General features: G+C 40.6%; 1 protein-coding gene across 11 annotated transcripts in view; it reads right to left on the bottom strand.

Moving 5' to 3' along the window:
- The window catches only part of ENPP1 (ectonucleotide pyrophosphatase/phosphodiesterase 1), a 267,067-nt gene that overhangs the window by 182,653 nt on the left and 62,020 nt on the right, over positions 1 to 22,394 (bottom strand). Inside the window, exon 25 of one of the 11 annotated variants that reach the window (XM_014828887.3) lies at positions 18,241 to 22,376. The exons of the other annotated variants lie outside the window; for them this stretch is intronic. Within the exon in view, the coding sequence (XP_014684373.2) occupies positions 22,206 to 22,376 (171 nt within the window). The 3' untranslated portion in view covers positions 18,241 to 22,205. Of the gene's footprint in view, positions 1 to 18,240; positions 22,377 to 22,394 lie in introns of those variants that run through there. 11 annotated transcript variants of the gene reach the window in all.

Raw genomic sequence — 22,394 nt, 5'->3', positions numbered from 1 at the left:
ATCCCCAGGAGCTCTTGAATAATTTTCTCGGGAGGGTGAGGCCTCAAAAGAGAGACTTTCGGTTCGTTTTTTTTTTTTTAAAGATTAGCCCTGAGCTAACATCTGTTGCCCATCTTTTTTCTTCTTCTTCTCCCCAACGCCCCCCAGTGCGTAGTTGCATATTCTAGTTGCAGGTCCCTCTGGCTGTGCTATGTGGGATGCCGCCTCACTTCAGCATGGCCTGATGAGCAGTGCTAGGTCTGCGCCCAAAATCTGAAGTCGTAAAACCCTGGGCCACGGAAGCAGAGGGCACGAACTTAACCACTCGGCCCGGGGGCGGGCCCCTAGATTCTTTTAATAAAGGTAGTTAGATTTAAAATGATTACAAAGAAAAATGAACATATTTGTACACTAAAACTGGTGATTGGGGTCATGCCTGTAATAAATTGTTTCCGCCAGGGGGAGGATCAGGCAGAATCAGGATTGTAGAGCATAGTCTCCTGAATCTCTGCCTTCCTATAGAGATACAAATAATCAGGTCAGGGGCAGCTGCCACGGTTCCCACCGTGTTGTTGTATGTGTCTGTGCATGCTCAGGACTGCTTGAATAATCCTTCGATATTAAGGATTTTCTGGATGGATTTCTGTTTCTGGGCGGTAGATAACTCAGATAACCTTCTCCCACTATGAACCCAGAAATTCTGGGTAAAGTATAGCCAACATTCGTTAAAATGTATTGTTGAGCTCTCAAGAAAAAAAAAGGCAATTCTATAGGGTTTTCAAATCATAAAAAATTAAAAACTACAGCTATGAATGCAAAATAACACTGAGTCTACCTGGGAGGGCAGAGGGTTTTCTCTTCCAGGAACCAAGAGTCTGGGGTCTTAGCACCCACATGAGCACCAAATATGAAGGTCTGATGCCAGGAGGTGGAGATGAAAATAAGACAAACCATCCCATGCTCCTGCCCCAGTAAAGCCAGAACACTTGCTGAACCAAACCCTCAAGGGACGGGTGGACTAGAAAAATCCACCCACTGGCACAAGAGAAGCAGTTTGGTTTGCCTGGATAGGAAAAAAATTTCCTCTGGCATTTGTCACTGTGGGCCTCCTCATAAGCAGTTTGAGATTTGAAACAGCACTACTTATGTGGTCTGGAAACCCCCAAGCTGGGAGATTAATATAAAAGTTAGTCTCAAGATGCTAATATGTCCAAGGTGCCTGACTAAAGCAAACTGGAATCCTTTGTAGAGAGGCACATCCCCAAGCCAGGCAGTGGAGAATTTCCACAGATAAAGATGAGTTCACAACTCAAAATTACAAAACATACACTAAAAGAATCTTTCATGAAGGAATGTCAGGTCACAAAAACAGGAACTTTAGACCCCCTAGAATTAACAGAAAGAAGGAGCAGCACATCCATTAGGGACAGAGATGGGAGTGAGAAATAGGTCTCTGCTCAATGCAGGTGGTGGATGATGGGCGGTGGCCCCCTGTGCTCTGTGTTGAGAGCAGCCCGCGTCCAGGCCCTGTGGAAAAGTGTGATTGTCACATGGAGTGTTCTCTTCCTATTGGAAAAGTTTGTTTACTTTCTCTCTCTGGATCAGGCATGCCAGGACCTGCCAAGTAGGCAGTGATGAAAAAGTTTATGTCTAAAAGAGAAAGAAGTAGCAGTGAAATGTTACGTTCTCCATAATGCCTTCTCAACTTCCTCCTTCCTGTATGTTCTCATTGCACCGTGCACACCCGTTTATTATAACTTCTCAGGGATTAAGACTAGAAGTTCGTGGATCTGCCTCCAGCACTAGGCAGTGAGCTCCTTGCAGGAAAAAAGTTCAAGTGGGGATCCCTCAGAGCTATCAAAATGCTTAGCACACAGCATGGATTTAATGAAAGTGCAAAATTGAATGGAAGAAGAGGAATGAGTGAGGGGAGTTAAAAGTCAGAAAGTAAATTCCCTTTTAAAGTAAGGAACGACTTCATTCTTTTTTTTTTCATTTATTTATTTTTGAAGAAGATTAGCCCTGAGCTAACATCTGCCACCAATCCTCCTCTTTTTGCTGAGGAAGCCTGGCCCTGAGCTAACATCCGTGCCCATCTTCCTCTACTTTATATGTGCAACGCCTGCCACAACATAGCTTGACAATTGGTGCCATGTCTGCACCCGGTATCCGAACCAGTGAACCCTGGGCCGCCGAAGTGGAATGTGCAAACTTAACTGCTTTGCCCCTGGGCTGGCCAAATGACTTCATTCTTTATGTTGTTTTCTCAGACAAATGAAAACCGTTCACTTTACCCAAAGCACCCCCCCAAAAATCGACGTCATATTTATTTTTGTATCCTCTCTCCACCGCAGCACCTGTCACTGTTCTTAGCACAGAACAGATGCTCCATGAATTCTTGATAAATGATTGATAGGTCAGCTTTCCCAAAACAGAACTTCTTTAACTCTTTGCTAAGCTGTCTGTCTTCCTGCAATCCTAGCATCCATGGCCTGAGTAGTGACACGGGCAGGTTAGAAAGGTTAGAGGCATCAAAGACAGCAATCAGCCCTCGGAAGACAGTCCCAGTGGGGCACAGGAAGTCAGCTGATGAGAGGGTAAGCGGCAGAACTGCCTCAGATGCCTCCTAAAAGCCACTATTTTTACTCCCCAAGACATTTTCCACTTCAAAATTGTTGCCTTTTCCCCTCGATATATCTCCTACTTCCCAATTAAGTTTCAGGCTTGCTTTCTTCCAGTTTCAAACCAAAATTCCCTCCCCAGAGATATCTCTCCAAACATGGTTTTATGAGGAAGGCTGACAGACCTGGCCCGCAGGGTGTTGAGGGCACCTTTGATATGGATGAGGGCACAAACAGCCCTCTCACCTCCGGGGAGCTGTCAGAAAGGCAACCACTTTAAACAGGCAGAACGAGCCCCACCAGCCCTGCCCTCCTCCCCTTCCTGATACCCCACATCCGAAATCTCTATCCATCATTCACACTCCTGTTTGGTCTGGACACGGGAGTGACCTTGGCAAGGCTCTCAGAATATTCTTCATGAACTCAAGCATTCCTCTGCGGTCTAGTCAACCACAGCGGATTAGTTCAGTTTCCCCTTTTAACGGAATTTTAGGAGTTAGTGGACAAATTTAAAGACTCATGCTGTGGAGAGATCAGATTACTTGGCATAGCGGAATTGAAAGGAGAAGGAGAAAAAAGTTCCGTAGAAGAAATGGCATTTGAAGAAGACCTTGAGGGAAGCGGAGACAGACACTCCACAGGGACAGGGAAGAGCACACACAAAGATGGAGAAGAAGACGGGAGGTGGCTGCGGGGCACACCCCAGGTCATGGTTTGAGTACTGTAACAAATACAGCAGGATGAATGAAGATGAGGAGTGAAAAATGATGTTAACAATTTGGTCAGGGTAAGATGGTGAACGTAAAAGAATTGCAAAGTTATTCTGTGGCAAAAACCAAAACCACAACCATGGAGCGTCAACCATGTGTCAAGTTCTTCCATGGGCACTGAGGTCACCATGATGTCTCGGTCACAGGCCTCAAAGGCCCCACAGGAACTCACCGTCTAGTGCCTAGTCACTAAACTCTTGAGAAACACACCTTACAAAATAAGAGTATTTTACCCTGAGACGTAAACAAAGTGCCTTAGGAAGCCAGAAGCATTGGGGGGGAGTGGCCAGGGGTGGGCAGTGGGGAGAGTTCAATGTCACTGCAGGAGGAGGTGAATTTGTGTTTTTTGCTTTTACCTTTGGAACACCTTCACCATTCCCTCCACCCTCTGCCTCTGGCAACCACTGATCTGTTCTCTGCATCTCTGTGTTTGTTTATCTTCCACATATGAGTGAGATCGCACAGTATTTGTCTTTCTTTGTCTGACTTATTTCAATTAGCATAATGCCCTCACTGTCCATCCATGTTGTTGCAAATGGCAAGATTTCCTCCTTTTTTATAGCTGAATAATACTCTTTTGTATATATATACACATAGCACATTTTCTTTATCCATTCATCCATCGATGGATATTTAGGTGGTTTTCATGTCTTGGCTCTTGTAAATAATGCTGCAGTGAATATGCAGATATTTCTTCAAGACAGTAATTTCATTTCCTTTGGATGAATACCCAGAAGTGGGGTTGCTGAACTATATGGTAGCTCTATTTTTAATGTTTTGAGGAACCTCTCTACAGTTTTCCATAGCGGCTGCACCAATGTACACTCCCACCAACAGTGCACAAGGCTCCCTTTTCTCCACATCTTTGCCAACACTTGTTATCTCTTGTCTCTTTGATTTTATAGCCATTCTAACAGGTGGGAGGTAATGGCTCCTTGTGTTTTTGATTTGCATTTCCCTGATGATTCCTTGCTCAAAGGACGTTGAGCACCTTTTCATGTACCTGCTAGCCATTTGAATATCTTTTTTTGGAAAAATGTCTATTCATGTCCTTGGCCTGTTTTTAAATTTCATTATTATTATTACGTTATTATTGACTTGTATGAGTTTTGTGTATATTTTGAATATTACCCCCTTATCAAGTATGTGGTTTGCAAATATTTCCTCCCATTCAGTAGGTTGCCTTTTCATTTTGTCGATTATTTCTTCTGCTGGGCAGAAGCTTTTTAGTTTGATATAGTCCCACTTGCTTATTTTTGCTTTTGTGTGAGTGTGTGTGCTTCAGGTGTCACATCCAAAAAATTACCAAGATCAATGTCAAAACGCTTTTCCCCTATGCTTCTTTCTAGGAGTTCTATGGTTTCAGGTTTCACATTTAAGTCTTTAATCCATTTTGAGTTAACTTTTGTGAGTGCTGTGAGACAGTGATTCAGTTTTGCTCTTCTGCAGATGAATATCCAATTTCCCCAGCACCATTTCTTAAAGAGGCTGTCTTTTCTCCACTGAGTACTCTTGGCCCCTTTGTCAAGTATCAGTTGACCATGGGTGGAGGTGAAGTTGAACTGGGCTTTGGAGAATGAGATAATCAGAGGTTTAGGAATTGATAGGACATGTGAGCAGGAGAAGAGGTATTGCAAGTGTATTTGGATCAGTGGAATATTGGTAAATATGTAACAACCAGCTGGAGGAAGTGGAAGGTCCTGGTTTGTAGCAATAGATTTCTATGGTAAATGCTTCCATGACAGTCAATTTTAAACTACCAATGTAAAGTCAATCAGCTTGCAAAATCTCTGAAAAATTATCAGCTGGCTTTTATGAGCCCATAGAGGCTGGATCCAGCACACCACTGCCTGGTTTGAACATGTTGAATTTGAGATGACTGTCAGACACCTAGGTGGGAGTGACTAGTAAGAATTACAGTCTGTTGTTCCGATGAGAGGCTGAGGCAGAAAAAGGTTTTCGAACTCCCAAAGGTTTGATGTTTGGGGGCAGAGTGGCACTAAGTTAAGCTCCAGGCTTCGTGCCCCTATTCAACTAAAGCAGCTCTGCTGTAAATTTGTTTTATGCTCAAACAGTAGATACCACATCACCAGTTTAGAGGCACCAAATAAAACAGCATATCAGGTGATATTCAAATTAAAAGCTACCTTCAGATTAGCATGATGTCCTATATGCTCTGGGAACTACCTTTCCAAATAGCCCTAAGTAAATGCCAAGGTCCTTTACGCTGATGCTCCTTACAGCATTTCCCATGATCCCTTACTGCCACCTGCTGGGTGGAGAGATGCAGCACTCAGGGACAAATTGTATCTCAAGAACCAGTTGAACTCTAAGTAGCTATAACTTCTGGGCTCTTTGTCCTCTGATGTCACTGTTGGTGTTAAAGCAAAAGCTAGTTGAAAAAAGATGGTTCAGACAGTTCACAGAAATGTGCCCAGTGGCATCTGCAGCCATTGCCGGCCATTCTGAGAGCTTCCACATGCCTGGGGAAGGTCTCTACTGACTTGCCCAGACTTCAGTGACCTCGAGATACAAGCGAGGGCCCTTGTCTCATCTGATGCTCCTGCAAATGGTCCCTCCCAGTGGTCAGTGCTCCCTGTGGATATTCAAAGGGACAGGCATGGTTGCCAAGGGATTCCCATGGCATCTGTATATCTAGGTCATGACTATCATACGCCCCTAGTATTTCCTAAACTGAAGATATCCTGTGATGATATTTCACTGAAATCTAGTAATATTTGAAAGTTTTTGTGTCATCCACTTTATCCTATCAATAAGATGAGAGTCAGCTCAGTTTTTTGGCAAAGTGATTATAACTTATCAATCCTACATAAACATAATTGTAAGAGACAACTATAGTTACTAACTTCTTTTCTTTTCTTACTTTAATCTAATTCATAAGGATGAAGACTTCATTATGAGAAGGAAAAGATACCACCCAAGAGAAGGCACAAAAAATATTTTAAAGTAATTGATCAGCTAATTAGCAATGTGATGACTGCTTTTCGTATAATGGCTACAAGGTGAAATTTAAAAGTACTTATTAATATGCCAATGGTTGCTATAAAATTTTACCAAGAGTGCAAGTTTTTCTTTCTATTATTTAATAATTTTTCTAGTATTTAAAAAAATAACTACTCTTTTTATACAAAAAAATGGATGCTCATCATAAACATAACTAATGTTCAGATTTAAATTGATTGAGAAAAATTAAATAAAATAGTTTCTTACATGTTAGAGTGGTGGATAAACTAAAGTGTTACATATGTTTCCGTCAAAAGAGAATAACAACATCTGCCAAAAAACCTACAACTAACATCGTGCTTAAAGGTGAATGACAGTGTTTCTCTGCTAGGATCAGGAACAAGGCAAGGATGTTCACGCACCACTACTACTCAACACGGTGCAGTAACTTCTAGCAGTGCAATAAAGCAAGGAAAGGAAGTAAAAGACATACAGATCACAAAGGGAAAAATAAAACTCATTATTCGCAGATGGGGTGACTGTCTACCTAAAAATTCCCAAGGAATCTACAAATAACCTCCTAGCACTAATGAAAGAGTTCAACAAGGTTGCAAGACACAAGATCAATATACAAAAATTAATTGTGTTTCTATACACTAGTATAGACCATTTGAAGACCCCAATTTAAAATATAATACCATTTACAATTGCTAAAAATAATATTTAGGTGTATCTCTAATAAAAACATACTGGAACTAGGAAACAATGAGTAAAGAAATCAAAGATCTGGGGCTGGCCCCGTGGCCGAGTGGTTAAGTTCGTTCGCTCCGCCGCAGGCGGCCCAGTGTCTCATTGGTTCGAATCCTGGGCGCGGATATGGCACTGCTCATCAAACCCCGCTGAGGCAGCGTCCCACATGCCACAACTAGAAGGACCCACAACGAAGAATATACAACTATGTACCGGGGGCTTTGGGGAGAAAAAGGAAAAAAATAAAATCTAAGAAAAAAAAAAGAAATCAAAGATCTAAATAAATGCAGAGATACACTGTGGTCATGGATTGGAAGACGCAACATAGACAAGATATCAATTCTCCCCAAACTGATGTATAAGTTTATTGCAATTGCTGTCAAAGTCCCAGCAAGATATTTGGTTTATAAGGACAAGATTATTCTAAAGTTTATACGAATAAAGCAAAGGACCCAGAATAGCTAAAACAATTTTGAAAAAGAAGAATCGAGTGGGAGGATCCAGTGTGCTCAATTTCAAGACTTACTATATGAGTACAGTAAACAGACTGTGATGTCAGTGGAGGGATAGACACATAGATCAATGGATCAGAATAGGCAATCCAGAAATAGACCCATAAAAATACACCCAGGTGATTTTTGACAAAGGTCCAAAAGAGCAAGGATGGCCTTTTCAACGCACGGTGCTGGAGCAAGTGGATATTCATAGACAAAAGTATGAACCTTGCCCTAAACCTCAGACTTCACGCAAAATTTAATTCAAATTTTTGCATTATAGATTTAAATATAAAATATAAAATCATAAAACTTTAAGAAGAAATCATAGGAGAAAATCTTTGGGGCCTAAGGCTTGGTGAAGATTTCTTAGACCTGACACCAAAAACACGATCCATAAGAGGAAAAAAAATGGATACATTAGACTTCATTAAAATTAAATGCATTTTTTCTTCACAAGACCCTGTTCAGAGGGTGAGAAGACACACTACAGACTAGGAGAAAATATTTGCAAACCGCATATCTGATAAAGAACTCACATCTAGAATTTACAAAGAAGTCTCAAGGCACAATAGTAAAAAAATAAAGTATCCAATTAGAAAATAAGCAAAAGGCCTGAAAAGATATTTTACTAAAGAGGATGCATACACGACACATAAGCACATGGAAAGATATTCAACATCATTAGCAAAGAGGGAAATGCGAATTGAGATCACTGTGAGATATCACACACCTATCAAAACAACAGAAAGGAACTCTAGTGGAAACCCAGAATGCTGGCGTTCTGGGAAGAGCAAAAACCAGATCTTTTGTATGTTGCAGGTGGTGACGTAAAATGGTACAGCCACTCTGGAAAATAGCTTGGCAGTGTCTCAAAAAAAACCTAAACATACATTTAGTATACCACCCAGCAATTGTCCTCAAGGGCATTCATCCCAGAGAAATGAAATCTTATGTCCACACAAAAACTTGCATGTGATTGTTCTTAGCAGTTTTATATGTAATAGCTAAAAACTGGAAATAACCAAATGTCCCATAATAGGTGACTGTTTAAACAAACTATGTACATCCATAACAAGAATACTACTCAGCAATAAAAAAAAAGAACAGACTAGTTACTTGTGCAACAACTTAGATGAACCTCAAGGACGTTGTACTATGTGCAAAAAAAGAAGTCAATATAAAAAAGTCACATACTGCCTGATTCCATTTATATAGCATTCTTGAAATGACAATATACCTTAGTTTATTTCCTGCATTTGATTTACATTTCTACGTCTCTCTATTAGATGTTGTCTCTAGAGGCTCATGTCATCTTTTAAGAGATTAACTCTGGTGGGGGGTTAGGGGTGGTGGAGGGAGGAGGTGGGCGTGACTGTCCAGGGGTAGCACTGGGAGGTCTTGGTGGTGACGGAATGAGTATTTCCGCATCTTGATCGTACTGGTGCTTACCAAATCTGAACATAGGATAAAGTGCCCTAGAACTATGCACGCACTTTACTCCACTGCCAACTTCCTGTTTTGAAGATGTGATCGCTGGGAAAACTGGGTGAAGGATACAGGGACTATCTGTGCTTCCTCTGCCACTTCCTGTGAGTCTGTCATTCTTTCAAAATAAAAAGCTGCTTTTAAAAAGTTCAACTAGAAAAAAAAGAGAATGCTCTTTGACAACTAATATATTTGCGTGCCTATGTATGACCAGTTTACCTCTTCTTAGTGAATTCTAAGGGCAGGAGTCCAATTTACTAATTATATTTCTGCCGAACCCCTTTCCTGCCTCCTTTGTGCCCCAATTCTTTCACTCGAGTGTGTGGACGACTTCCATCACCCGTGGAGCTCTCCACCGCATTTGATTTAATGATTAACCTGTCTGTGTTACCCTAGTGGATGGCAAAACCTAGGTTTGGTGTGGACTCTTTGTCCACACCAAATGTCACCTTTGAAACCTGTGTTTAGCACAGCGCCTGCCACACATTAGGGATTAAGAAAGGTTGTTGAATGAAACTGTGTGTTCATTTTAAGAAATGGAAGAATAAATGAATGGTTTCAGATAGTAGCTATGGGAGTTTAGTGTCTCTACAGGAAATATTTTGGCGAACGCAAGCACTGAATCTTAGCAGAAACATGCTTATTCCAGCTGTCCTGGTTATTTCCTAAAAATGAGCAATTCCAAGATGACCAGCAGGGGGAGAACTACTCCTTAGTTAAGAGTTTGAATCTAACAAGTACTATGTGTGGCTACATGAGCTTCCTACGTTCAATTTTATCCAATGCCTACATTCACAGAACAACTCTCATACATTGCTGGTGGGAATGTAAACTGGTGCAGCCAGTATGGAAAACAGTATGGAGATTCTTCAAAAAGTTAAGAATAGAACTACCATACAATCCAGCTATTCCACTGCTGGGTATTGATCCAAAGAACATGAAAACATGAATGCATAAAGATACTTGCACCCCCATGTTCATCACAGCCTTATTCACAATAGCCAAGACTTTGAGGCAACCTAGGTGCCCATCAAGGGACAAACGGATAAAGAAGATGTGGTATATATACACAATGGAATACTACTCAGCCATAAAAAGATGAAATCTGGTCATTTATGACAACATGGATGGATCTTAAGGGTATCATGATAAGTGAAATAAGTCAGAAGGAGAAAGTCAAATACCATATGATCTCACTCATAAATAGAAAATAAAAACAACAAACACACACGTAGAAACAGGGATTGGATTGGTGGTTACTATAGGGGAAGTGGGGAGGGAGGAGGGTGAAAGGGGTAATTTGCACATGTGTATGGATAGTAATGAGTCTTTGGGTGGTGAACATGATGTAATCTACACAGAAATCAAAATATAATGATGTACACCTGAAATTTACATAACGTTATAAACCAATGTCACCTCAATAAAAAAATAAATTGAAAAAATTTTAAGAAAAAGAATTAATAATGTTCCTAAAATGACAATTGGAGGGTTGGCCCTGTGGCCAAGGGGTTAAGTTCACATAGTCCACTTCAGCGGCCCGGGGTTCACCAGTTCGGATCCTGGACATGGATCTACACACCGCTCATCAAGCCACGCTGTGGTAGTGTCCTACACGGAAGAACTAGAATGACCTACAATTAGGATAGACCACTATGTACTGGGGGCCTTTGGGGAGAAAAAAAAAAAGAGGAAGATTGGCAACAGATGTTAGCTCAGGGACAAGCTTCCTCACCAAAAAGCATACTTATACAATGACAACTGTTTTTGTTACTTTTACTGTTGTTATATTTATTATTGTTGTGAAGCACATTCATAAACTTTCAAATTCTTCATCTACAATCAGGACCTACCCCTTATCCTGTCAACATATCCTTCCTCCTCCTCCCCCATTATTTTTTAAATTGTGGTAAAACAAACAAGAAACACACAACATAAAATTTACCTTTTCTTTTTTTTTTTTTGCTGAGGAAGATTCACCTTGAGCTAACATCTGTTACCAATCTTCCTCTATTTTGTATGTGGGTCACTGCCACAGCATGGGCTCTGAAGAGTGGTGTAGGTCCATGCCCAGCAATCAAACCTGGGCTGCTGAAGTGGGGTGCACAGAACCTAACCACTGGGCCACCAGGGCTGGCCCCCATTTTAAACATTTTTAAGTGTATAGTTCATTAGTAGTAAGTATATTCACGTTGTTATGCAAGAGATCTCCAGAACTTTTTCATCTTAGAAAGCGGAAATTCTTTACCCATTGAACACCTCCCCACCTTACCCTTCCCGCTGCCCCTGGTAACCACCATTCTACTTTCTGTTTCTATTAATTTGACTCCTTTGGCTACCTTGTATTAATGGAACCATGCAATATTGTCTTTTTGTGTCTAGCTTATTTCAGTTAGCATAATATCTCAAGGTTGGTTCATCTGTGCTACAGCATATGAGAGATTTTCCTTCTCTTCTAAGGCTGAATAATATTTTATTGTATGTATATACCACATTTTGTTTATCCATTCACCCACTGATGGACATGTGGGTTGCTTTCACCTCTCGGCTATCATGAATAATGCTGCTAAGCACACAAGTGGGCATCAACATGTCCTTTTAAATGTGGAATCAATAGACACACACACAAATGACTGTCTCAATTTTTAACTCAGCCTTGTCACCTTCAGGATGCTTCACAATAACTGGAGATAAATTTTGGGGAATCACGAGTTTACCTAACACGTAACTCAGGTAGTCCTTTCTGCCACCTTCAAGAGTCTCTTTACCATTTTCTGGTCTCTGCTCCACTGCCTGGTCCCAAAGCCAATGCCACATGTTTTAAGTTGTACTTAGAGTACGTCCCACTTTCAGGTACTGATTATACATTGTTGCATAGAAACCACTCTAAGATGCAGTAGCTTGAAAGAATGACTCAAGATTTCTCATGATTCTGTGGCTGTGCTCAGCTGGTGGTTCTTCTGCTGGTCTCACCTGGGGCCACTCATCCAGCAGCAGTCATCCAGCAACTCCATTAGCGCTGGGGGACATAAGATGGCATTCCTCTCTTGTGGGGCTTGGCGCAGGCTGCGAGTCGAGCCTCTCTCCTATGTAGTCTCTGGTCATTCAGTAGTTTAGCCTGGGCTTCCTTACATGATGGCAGGAGGATTTTCAGAGCCGAAAGCATAAGATGGAAGGTGACCTCATCAGTGGACAACTTCATCATTAGAAAAATGTCACTTCTGCCACATTCTATTGGTTAAAGTGAGTCACAAGGCTAGCTCACATTCAAAGGATAGACCAGCAAAGTCATATCGCAAAGAGGCATGCAGGATGGAAAAAGTAAACAATCTACTACAATATGAATGGGAACATAATGGGTACGACTTTGGGAGAAAAACCAGTGAGACAGGGGCAGAGAAAATAGGGTTGATAGAGATGTGAAATCTCCCAGGTACTCACTAAATTGAGGAAATGAGCCAAAGTCCAAGAGCATTCAACACAGGAATTGTTTATATCTCAGATGAAGTGAACCTGTGTGTGTGACACAATCTCTGAAGCAGGAAAGAGCCCAACCATCACAGAAACTCTAAGAAAACCTCCGTCCATTTCTTCTCCCACCCCTACTCTACCCTTGGGCTTCAAAAAATGGATAGGACACAAAACAGTCCTCCTGGACACTGTAGTTTAAATGAAAAAACAAGTGACTCTCAGACACAACTGGAAGATGGTCATTCACTCCTTCTTAGAGTAAAATAGCCTGTCAACCAAGAGTAAGATAAAAAGAAATGGCATTAAACTCAGCACATAAACTACAGTATAAGAAAAGGGGGAAGGAAGGAAGGACGGAAGGAAGGAAGGAAGGATGGAAGGAAAGCAGGAATGGAGGGTTGAGCCACCTATTCCACCTAGAAGAAAACATAAGCCGAAGAATGATAAGAAATGCTGAAGAAATACTTTGCTTTATAGAACAGGTGAATAGAAAGATGAATAAATAAAAAGAAACCCAAAGAAAGTATGATAAAGCAATAGGATATTTTAAAAGAGGGGAAAGCAGGCCCAAAGAAATAATAATATAGAAATAAGTTACCAATAGCAAAGAGGAGAATAAACATCACTGAAAAACGAAATCAGGGGCAGATGTGGATGCTTGAGATAATCACAGTGATTGAAAACATAAAAGGAAAAGATTAATGCAATAATTGAGAAGCTAATAAAGTAGACAGGATGCTAACAGTAAGAGGCTGTGTGGGATGACTGTGATTCTGCTCCTCACACTTTACATTATTTTTTTTAATTTCCCAAATAAAAATAAAATCTATCAATTAGGAAATCATTGTCATTTTTTAAAAGAGAGGTTATGAGAGGGGGGAGGCTTAAGGAGCTGGTCAGAAAATAACTTATGGAAGTTTCAAAGAAAAGGGGAGAGGTTAGTGAGGAAATAAAGTCAGGAAATGAGAACTAGCCACTTATTTGTCCTGTCCCACAGAGAAAGGAGAAGACCGTGAGAGACGGAAGTGGCACAGAGGCAAGAATCACAGATGCATGCGTGAGAAACAAGGGTAATAATTACAAAAACAGAGCCTTGGAGGAAGTGCAGACTCAGCTCTGAAGAAAAAGAATCACACTTCCTCTGTGAGGGACTAGAAGGGAGGCAGGCAGGTGCAAGACAGAAACGCTTGAAAGTGGAAAGGAAGATGATAAAAGACAAACGTCTTGTGCAGGATGGCAGAATTCAAGTCAGAATGGGCCTTTTGGAATTGTGTTAACATCTCCATGGCAAATAGCAATGTAATGAAGGAATATGACGTATGGACTCTAATCTGCACCTAACCAATATCCTTTGTTGTCGTTAGTGCCATAGAGAGGATTCTGACTCCCAGAGACCCTGTGAAAAGCAGAGCAGAACCCTGCCCAGTCTTTTTGCACCATCCTCTCACGTTTTGGTGCTGTGTCAGCCAACGCTCTGCTGCTAGTTACAGGGTGTTCAATATCCTTAGGGACCGGACATGTTCTGCTATTTGGACACATTACCACACATATAGATATGGGCAAAGACACTTCAAATACTTTGAGATTTAAAAATATTTTTTGCCTAAATGAATTTCACTGGTGCGCTTTTTTCCCAGGTTATAAAATTAATGCATTATACGAGAACAAGACAGTGGGGATTCCCCAAATCCCACCATGCATATATAATCATTGTTAATATTTTAGTGCATTAACTTCCAGAGAGAAGAAAGAGCATGGAGAAACCGAAGAGGAGAGATACAGAAGTAGAGGAAGAGAAGAAAGAGGAGGGGAAAGAGGAGGAAAAAGGGATTCTATTTTTCTTTTCTCTAAAATGGATATATTACCATATGCTATTTCAGAAGCCATCATTTTCAATTCCTATATTACGAAGTTTTCCAGTTCAGTAAATTTTGATAAACATCGAATTTTAGAGGCATATTCTATTACATGAATCTACAATATTCTTACCCCTTCTCTAACAGGAGTCAGCCATTTAGACCGAGCATCACTGTGTGTCTTCCTGCAATGGCTTCTTCAGAAGAAATTAGAAGAACTCAAATATGAGTTATAGTTTATGAGCAATTTTGAGGCTTTTGGCACACAATTATCAAACTGCCTTCAGATATGTTGTAGCATCCTGGGCCACTATTCTCAAGGTCTGACTTCCTATTAACTTTGCAACACTGGAGATCGACGTCTTTTTAATCTTTCTCTACATGGTAAGCATAAAAATACGTCATTTGCATATCTTTGAATTAATTAATGAGCTAAAACATTTTTATATATTTCTCCACTTTTCGCATTTCTTTCCTACGAATGTCTTAATCCAGGCTTTTGCCCATTTTTCAATTGAAAGTTAACATTTTTGGCTTTGTTTCTAAATGTTCCTTTTCTATTGGTGATATTTCATGCTATTAATGCACTACTAATAAATTTATTTGAAGAACTGTTTTAGAATTCAGTTACTGAGGGAGTGGAACTTGATGAACCGGAACATTTTCAATGTGCTTTTTAAGGAGCCAATATGACATACTGTTTAAACATACGAACTGTGCCAAGACCTAGGTTCAAATGCCTGCCGGGGATAACTCACTAGCCAGGGTTAGGATTAGGATTTTCACATACAGAATTGTTGAGAAGATACATGTAAATGATTTAGCACAATGTCTGGAACAAAATAAGCACCCAGTAATGGGGAGTTATTACAGTTATCATATTTGACCTAGTTTCAGAGATCTTTGCTATCACAATCATATTACTGATTCATTGGGTATGTGGAAATTTAAGTTTAATCATTACCAACCTGCCATCAGACACCTGACGGATGGGATGATTTCACCATCCCTAACCCTGCTTAGTCCCCTACTGTCTTAGCCACTGCTGGATTCATGGCCCTGAATTTCAAAGACAGGAAGAAGGGGTGGGAAAATCTCTCTCCTCCTTGGTAAACTGAAGTTGCCTGAAATCTGTTCCAGATGCTCCAATGTGGTTGCTACCAGCTACTTATTGCCTTCCAGGCTGATGTGCTTTTCCTCACAGCAGAAGATGTCACCTGGAGTTGATAGACGTGAGAACTAAGAGATGCGCCCACGCATCCCCACCTCTGCCAGTGAATGTTTACAACGGCAGCTTGTTGCTGCAGAAACCCTATGTGCTTTGTAGAGAGATTTTCATTTGAGATGTCAAAACTCTAAAAAGTTCATTCTTTCCTCTTCAGTTCACCAGGCATCATGCTTTCCACAGGATGAAGTTGATGAAATAACTGTGAATGGCCCTTGAAAGGCACTCTGCTCTTTTATTTACTATTTTTAAAAAGTCTGCATTGTGCACCAGGAAGATATCTATAAATGAACTCCTTTAAAAAATATCCCATTGAAAATACCTTCTGACACTTAAAAACTAGGGACGCAAAGAATAATTAATATTTGTGTGATTGCTCTAGCTGCACTTCTGTAACCTGTGATTTCTTAGCTACCTTAAATGGATGTTTTTGTAGGATCATCTCATTGGTTTTCATTTGTCTGGACATTTTTTTCTACTGAGCAATGACTAGATGCCAGACACTGTGATAGAAACAGCAGGTATGAAGATTATTTCTGGTCTCAATGACAGATGACTTTGGAGACAAGACAATAAATACATGAAACAGAATCTACCAATTTAAGAAATATATGCTAAATGCCAAATGAGAGTTACAACCACTGGAAAAAGTGTTGAGTTGCAGTCATTGTGAAACAACACACTCTAGACATAACTTTTGACATAAACATCATCAAAGTTACAGTTTTGGGGAACAAGCTCAAAGGATATCGTCTTAGTAAATTTAATGGGAGACCACAGACTGGGAAATGTTTAGATAGTGCAGCTTCTTGGCGCTTCTCAATTTCCTTATGAGGTTTGTGGTATGTGTTCTCTTGAGGATAGGATCCTGACAGGTCCCTGGAGGCCCCAAGTGGAGGCTAATAATCGTCTTATATCTAGAACCACACCACCTTGAAATTATTTTCTTTCCTTTTATGGTTTCAGACTGCCCTTAGCAAGCCATGTATCTGGATCTAGCACTGGGGGGTCTGGGTACAATTTCTTAGTAGGTCAGAAGGCCATCTAACCACATTGTGCACAGGTTATGGAACAATAAATTGCATTACATATGAGCAATTAGTTGCAACGACATAACCACAACGAGCCTGCAGGCATGGGCTATCTGTTACCTCCAGTGTCTAGGAGAGTCCAAGCACATGATCAGTGCTTGAGGAGTATGGAGGAAAGGATTGTTGCCATAAGAACAGGGGCTTTGGGCTGGACCTTGAAATAAAGGTGAATGTTGATAAGTGAGCACCAAGGCAGCAGGCATCCCGTCTGTCCTGTTCTCCAACTTACACCTAATGCCTCATTCCCTGCCGAACAGTAAGCACGGCTCTGAAATCTATCGTCAATCTTGATCTAATTGCCTCTCACTCAGCTGCAGTGTCTTAAAGCGTGCTGTTGAGTTAAACTGGTGATATCTTAAACAAGCCAGAACACGACAGAAAGCCCCACAGATTTACACCCTGTTTCTGTTTGGATCTTAACACAAGTGAGTAACTCTTCAAAGCAAAGACAGCAAGATTGTGTCAAGGTATAGAACAGTTTCTGGTAGAGAATCCAAAATGCTAAATGTTAGCTGAAAGTTCAAAAGTTGTGAAAATTTGAGCAATGAGATCCATTCGTGGGACTGAGAAAATTTTGGTCTCTTTGAGATTCTCTCAAGCTTTTATTAACTTATAAACTTTCAGTTCCAAGACCCCGGCCTCACTTCCTTTATAATACACCCAACATGATGCCACACAACCGTAGGCATAAAAAATTTTTAATTGTGAAAAATACCTGGACATCATGGGGCAAAATTATCAACAAATGTTCTAAAAATCTCAATTCGTCGATATTCATTAAATCGTTTCGTATGTCTATTCTGTGAAAGCTGAAGTCTATTCTGAGTTCTGAATTTCTGACACATGGTAAAATAGGACATGAATTTTAAGTGAATGTATTACTTTTATTAAAATCCTCAAGTTGTCCCCTGATTTGAGGATTTATTGGCAGGGATGAAGTTAAATTTAAAACAACAGTATTGGGGTGGAATGAAGGGGAATTCTTTTAGGTTGTCACTTCCTTTGGCATCCCATGGATCCAGTACCCATCCCAGACATTTTTTCACTTTTAGTAGGCTAAGGCATATTTGAGCATCTATGATTTCTGGTTTGGATACAATTTCTAGTAACTATCTTTATTTTTCCTTCAATCACTATTTAAATGTAATGGAGAAGATAAATGCAGAAATTTCATGTTGAAAAAAACTATGGAAGTTACAAGATGAAAACTTTCCCTCTGGTTTCAGACCATTCTAAATACTCGAAGGATGTTTATATATGCCTGTCACTTGTTTTTTCCTGGAAGTATGATTAAATGTAATTAAAATACCAAAACCAAGAACATAGGTCCCACCAGAAAGGATGGTTACTCTGTGAATCTGAGATGAACTTTGGATCTTTTTTCTCCTTCCAACAATACAGTGGTAGCTAGTTGCCCACAACCCTTGTACTCAGTATCACTCCCATGAGAAACACCACCACCCATTTCTGCCCTCACCCTCTAAACACAACACACACACACACACACATCCACACAAGGAAGAAACCAGGCTTCTGTACATACAACTTTTATTTGTAAATCCACATTTCTTAGCTTAGAGACGCTTATATCTTGTAGAAGGTTTTTTTTCCCTACCATACAATATTTAGACTGGCCCAAAAAACAAGGGAAATGTCCTTGGACTGCAGCCATGGCAACATTTTACCTAACACTTGTGAAAGCTCCCACACCAAATTCCTGAGAGAGGCTTGAGCATGAAGTGTAACCGCCACATTTAGTTTCAAAGTTCAAACAACAGTTTCTTTGGTAGATAAGCGTGTGTCTACAGAGCAGGGTGGGAGAGTGACGCAGCTAATGATGGACAAAAGTCAGAAGGGGTAACGGCCTCACCTGAAGGAGCAGATGGTCAGCGCCATCCCCGTCTGTCCTATCTCCTCAGACAGAACAGGCCAGCTGGCCTCAGGGTCCTCCACATCTGCTTATCCTGCTGCAACTTGAGCAGTCACCTTCTTCCCCCAAAGGTTTGCCCTCTTTTCTCTGATTCTTAGAACTATTTCTAAGTTCCACCTGGTTCGTCGCTCTCCATGAATGAACTGACTAGCCATGAAATTCTGTGTGGAAGTTACTTACCTCAATTAAGAAATACTGATTGGAGGAATGGAAGTGAAATTAGGGATAAATAAAGCTTTTGCTGTCATTTGGAAAACAAAGAATAGCCTTTATTGAAAAAAGTAGGATAAAGGTGTTTCCATAGATGGTCGTGAATTTACCATTCAAATCGGGGAAGTGGAGAGCAGCCCCATGTTTTAAGTCAATGAAATAGTGAAAGGAGGGGTTCTTTTGAGACAAAAACAGAAAAAAAAGAATACCGTATCAGAGCAACTGAAAAACAAAGCTAAGTAGGAACAGATGTGGATGTCTTTTCCTTTAAAGTCAGCACAGAATTTTTCAATCTGACATTTCCTTTAAGAACAGGAGATTCTTTTAACAAAGCAAAAAACTGAAACAGTTATATAAGTTGGTCACAATGACACTTGTAGAAAATATCAGAAGTAGTTGTTAATGGGAAAATGCCAAAAATGTCTCCATCCAAGGGAGGCCAGAATGCCCTTGCCTCAGCTGTTCACCTGAAGAGTTCCCGTGCACCCTTCAAGTCCCAGCCCAAACATCACCACCTCCGGGAAGCCAGTGCTGACACTGCCTAGCAGCACCCAGTGCCTCTTTGTGCTCCCTGCACCCTACCCATGGCTCCACTGTAACATGTGCCACCCTTTAGGGATCATTTATACTTCTGCTGCCTCCCCTCTCTTTCCAGGACAGTAGGGACTGTAACTTGTTTTTCTTTGTATTCCCAGTGTCTGGCAAAGGGGAGAGGCATCCATCCATTTAATTAAGATCTGCTAAGATGCTTTATGTAGAAGCAATCATGTGTCTGCATGTATTTTGAAGAATATATAAAAATCAATGAGACACTTCTACAAAGAAGTAGATATCCTTCTGCTAAGTGCAGATAAAAAGCTTGGATACTATATCTAAAACAACCATAGGAAGATTCTGACAGGTGGGGAGGAGAAGGTAGACAGGATAGAGACCTCAGAACCCCAAGAGCAACACTGTGATGAGCTCCCCCAAGTTTGCTTTTCAGCTCATATATCCCAGATCTGGAGCTGAGGAAGTCAGCAACCGGGAAACGCCCACAAGTGCAGATGGAAAGAAGCCCTGAGAGCCCTGCTCTCTCTCTAGCCAAAGGACCAGAGAGGAGGAGCCTAGCAAGAGAGAAAACAAGAAGCGCTCGACTCCAGCCAAACACCACAGAAAAGATCATGACCCCACCCATGCCAGCAAAGACGGAGTGGGGAGCCTAGACTTCCACCTTCACCAGGCTGTAAAGAGGTGCCCCAAGTGTGGTAGTGTCAGAGAAGGATGGTGGTGGTGTCAGAGAAGGATGGTCGGGGAGGTGCCCCAAGTGTGGTGGTGTCAGAGAAGGCTGAGTAGGGAAATGGCAATTTCTTCCCCACCTGTTGAGAATAAAACTTACCCAGCCACTCTTGTCCACAGTTTCCATGGAGAGCACGTGGGAGCAGTAACAAGGTGCCAAGCACATCCCAATCAGGGAGGCATCAATGGACACCCACTGGGGAGATGAATTTCTACCCTGCCCTGGAACAAGGGTCCCCTTCACCCCAAGTGTCAGTGGAGTCTGAGTAGGGAACCTGGACTCTAGCACATCTGGCAATAATGAGGCAGTGCCCCCAATTCCCATGCTAGAGTGATGTCAGAGAAAGGTAGCTAAAACAGGTTTAAATACGATCCATAGTCATATAACATAGTACCTAGAATATCCAAGGTTCAACTGAAAATCATTCATCACACCAAGGACCAGGAAAATCTTTTTGAATGAAAAAAGACAATAGGTGGTAACACAAAGATGACACAGATATTGGAATTATATGACAAGGATTGTACAGCAGCCATCATAAAAATGCTTCAATGAGCAATTACAAACATATTTGAAACAAAAAAAGTAAGAAAGTCTCAGCAAAGAGAAAAATTCTCAGCAAAGAAATAAAAGATATAAAGAAGAACCAAATGGAAATTTTAGAAATAAAAAATACAATAACTGAAATGTAAAAAACCAATGGATGGGCTCAACAGCAGAATGCATTAGACAGAGGAAGGAATCAGTGAACCTGAAGATAGAACAATAGAAATTACCCAATCTGGACCACAGAGAGAAAACAGACCAGAAAAAAAACAATGTACAGAACCTCAGAAACCTGTGAGACTAAAACAAAAACCAATGAAACTTTCTAAATTATTAAATAATTTTCAGATGCAAATTGTAATATCTATAGGTCTTGTGATCCCAAGGCTGTTGAAGAATGAGTATCACATAAAGGACAAATACAAATCTTTGGTGTACTAATATAACCCCTAAATCAGACCCCAGCAACCTAATAGGGACTATAGTATTTGAGGGTTCACAGGTTGGGACTAAAGCATATAGTCCATACAGAGGAGAAATCAAGTTCTTTTATCATAACCACCAAGAAGATATGAAGTGATGACAACACGTTCTCTTCAAATCTACGAAACTTCAAATGAACAGCTCAGCACAGCACAGCTCTGCTGCTGGTCGGGTTATTTTTGCACACAGAGGACAACACTCCTACCATCTCGATGAAAAATGACACTTTGCATATGTTGACAAGTTCTCTGAAGTTTCACCAAGATAAGACACATTTTTAACAGTCTAAAATAACCACCTGTAGAGCTATTTTCAACCTATGTTAATTACCAGTGAACAGGAGGGGAATAGTTTTCTTTTGCACAAATGTAGAATAAAATTTTATAACAGGTAGATATGACCAATTCACAGATCTTCCCTCAAAGTTTAACTTGTTAGAGCCAATAAATCTGGAAAAGCCCAATCACAATAAAAAAAATAACACAGGATTACATATTTTGGCTTTTGAGGGGAGTGTACAGAAAAGACAGAAATAGGACCTCAGAAATATTTTTGCTTCCATTAATTTTTTTGGATTAAAACTAAGAGAAATGAAACTCCAAGTTAAAAGGAATCCAGAATCTCTTTTAAACTTGTGTGAAGATACTAATGTAACATGGACTATTTCAATCCTGTCCATTAGTGTTTGCCAGCTCCATAAAAGTTTACTAATGATAAGAAGATTCAAATTATCTGGCATCCAGACAGTGTTCACAGCTACTTCTGCCCTGAAGAGAAGTAGGAGCAGTTTTTGGTATGGTCTGTCTCTCTTCCCCAAACTTGAACAACGCATACAGCTCTCACATATTCAAACATGTGTGAGCCTCCAAAGGGACACTCTCCTACTGCTGTGTTGAGGCCACAAGCTTCCCTGAGATGGTCGTATCACAGAGGATTCCCAGTCTAACTGGTTGGCAGTTTCCAAACAACGCAATAGTGTGAATAGAGGACTGTAGAAAATAGAAGGTTCTTTCAAAAAGATTTATCCTGTGTTTTTGGAATAAAAAAATCAGTCTTCTTGGTTAAAGATTGGCAAATGTGTTTTCAACTTTAAAATGTCTGAAACTGGCTCTTTTCTTTCTTGATAGAAGCTGAGTCCAGTGATCTGTTCAACATCTGTGATCCGAGCTCTGTGTAACCTCAACAACTCTTCAACCCATGAGGATTCCTGCTTCCCGTGCTAGGGGGTGGGACATAA

Source organism: Equus asinus, chromosome 24 (assembly GCF_041296235.1).
Source record: "Equus asinus isolate D_3611 breed Donkey chromosome 24, EquAss-T2T_v2, whole genome shotgun sequence".
NCBI lineage: Eukaryota > Metazoa > Chordata > Mammalia > Perissodactyla > Equidae > Equus > Equus asinus.
The sequence above is the reverse complement of the archived record's forward strand: the minus strand, read 5'-3'. Positions and strand labels throughout refer to the sequence as shown.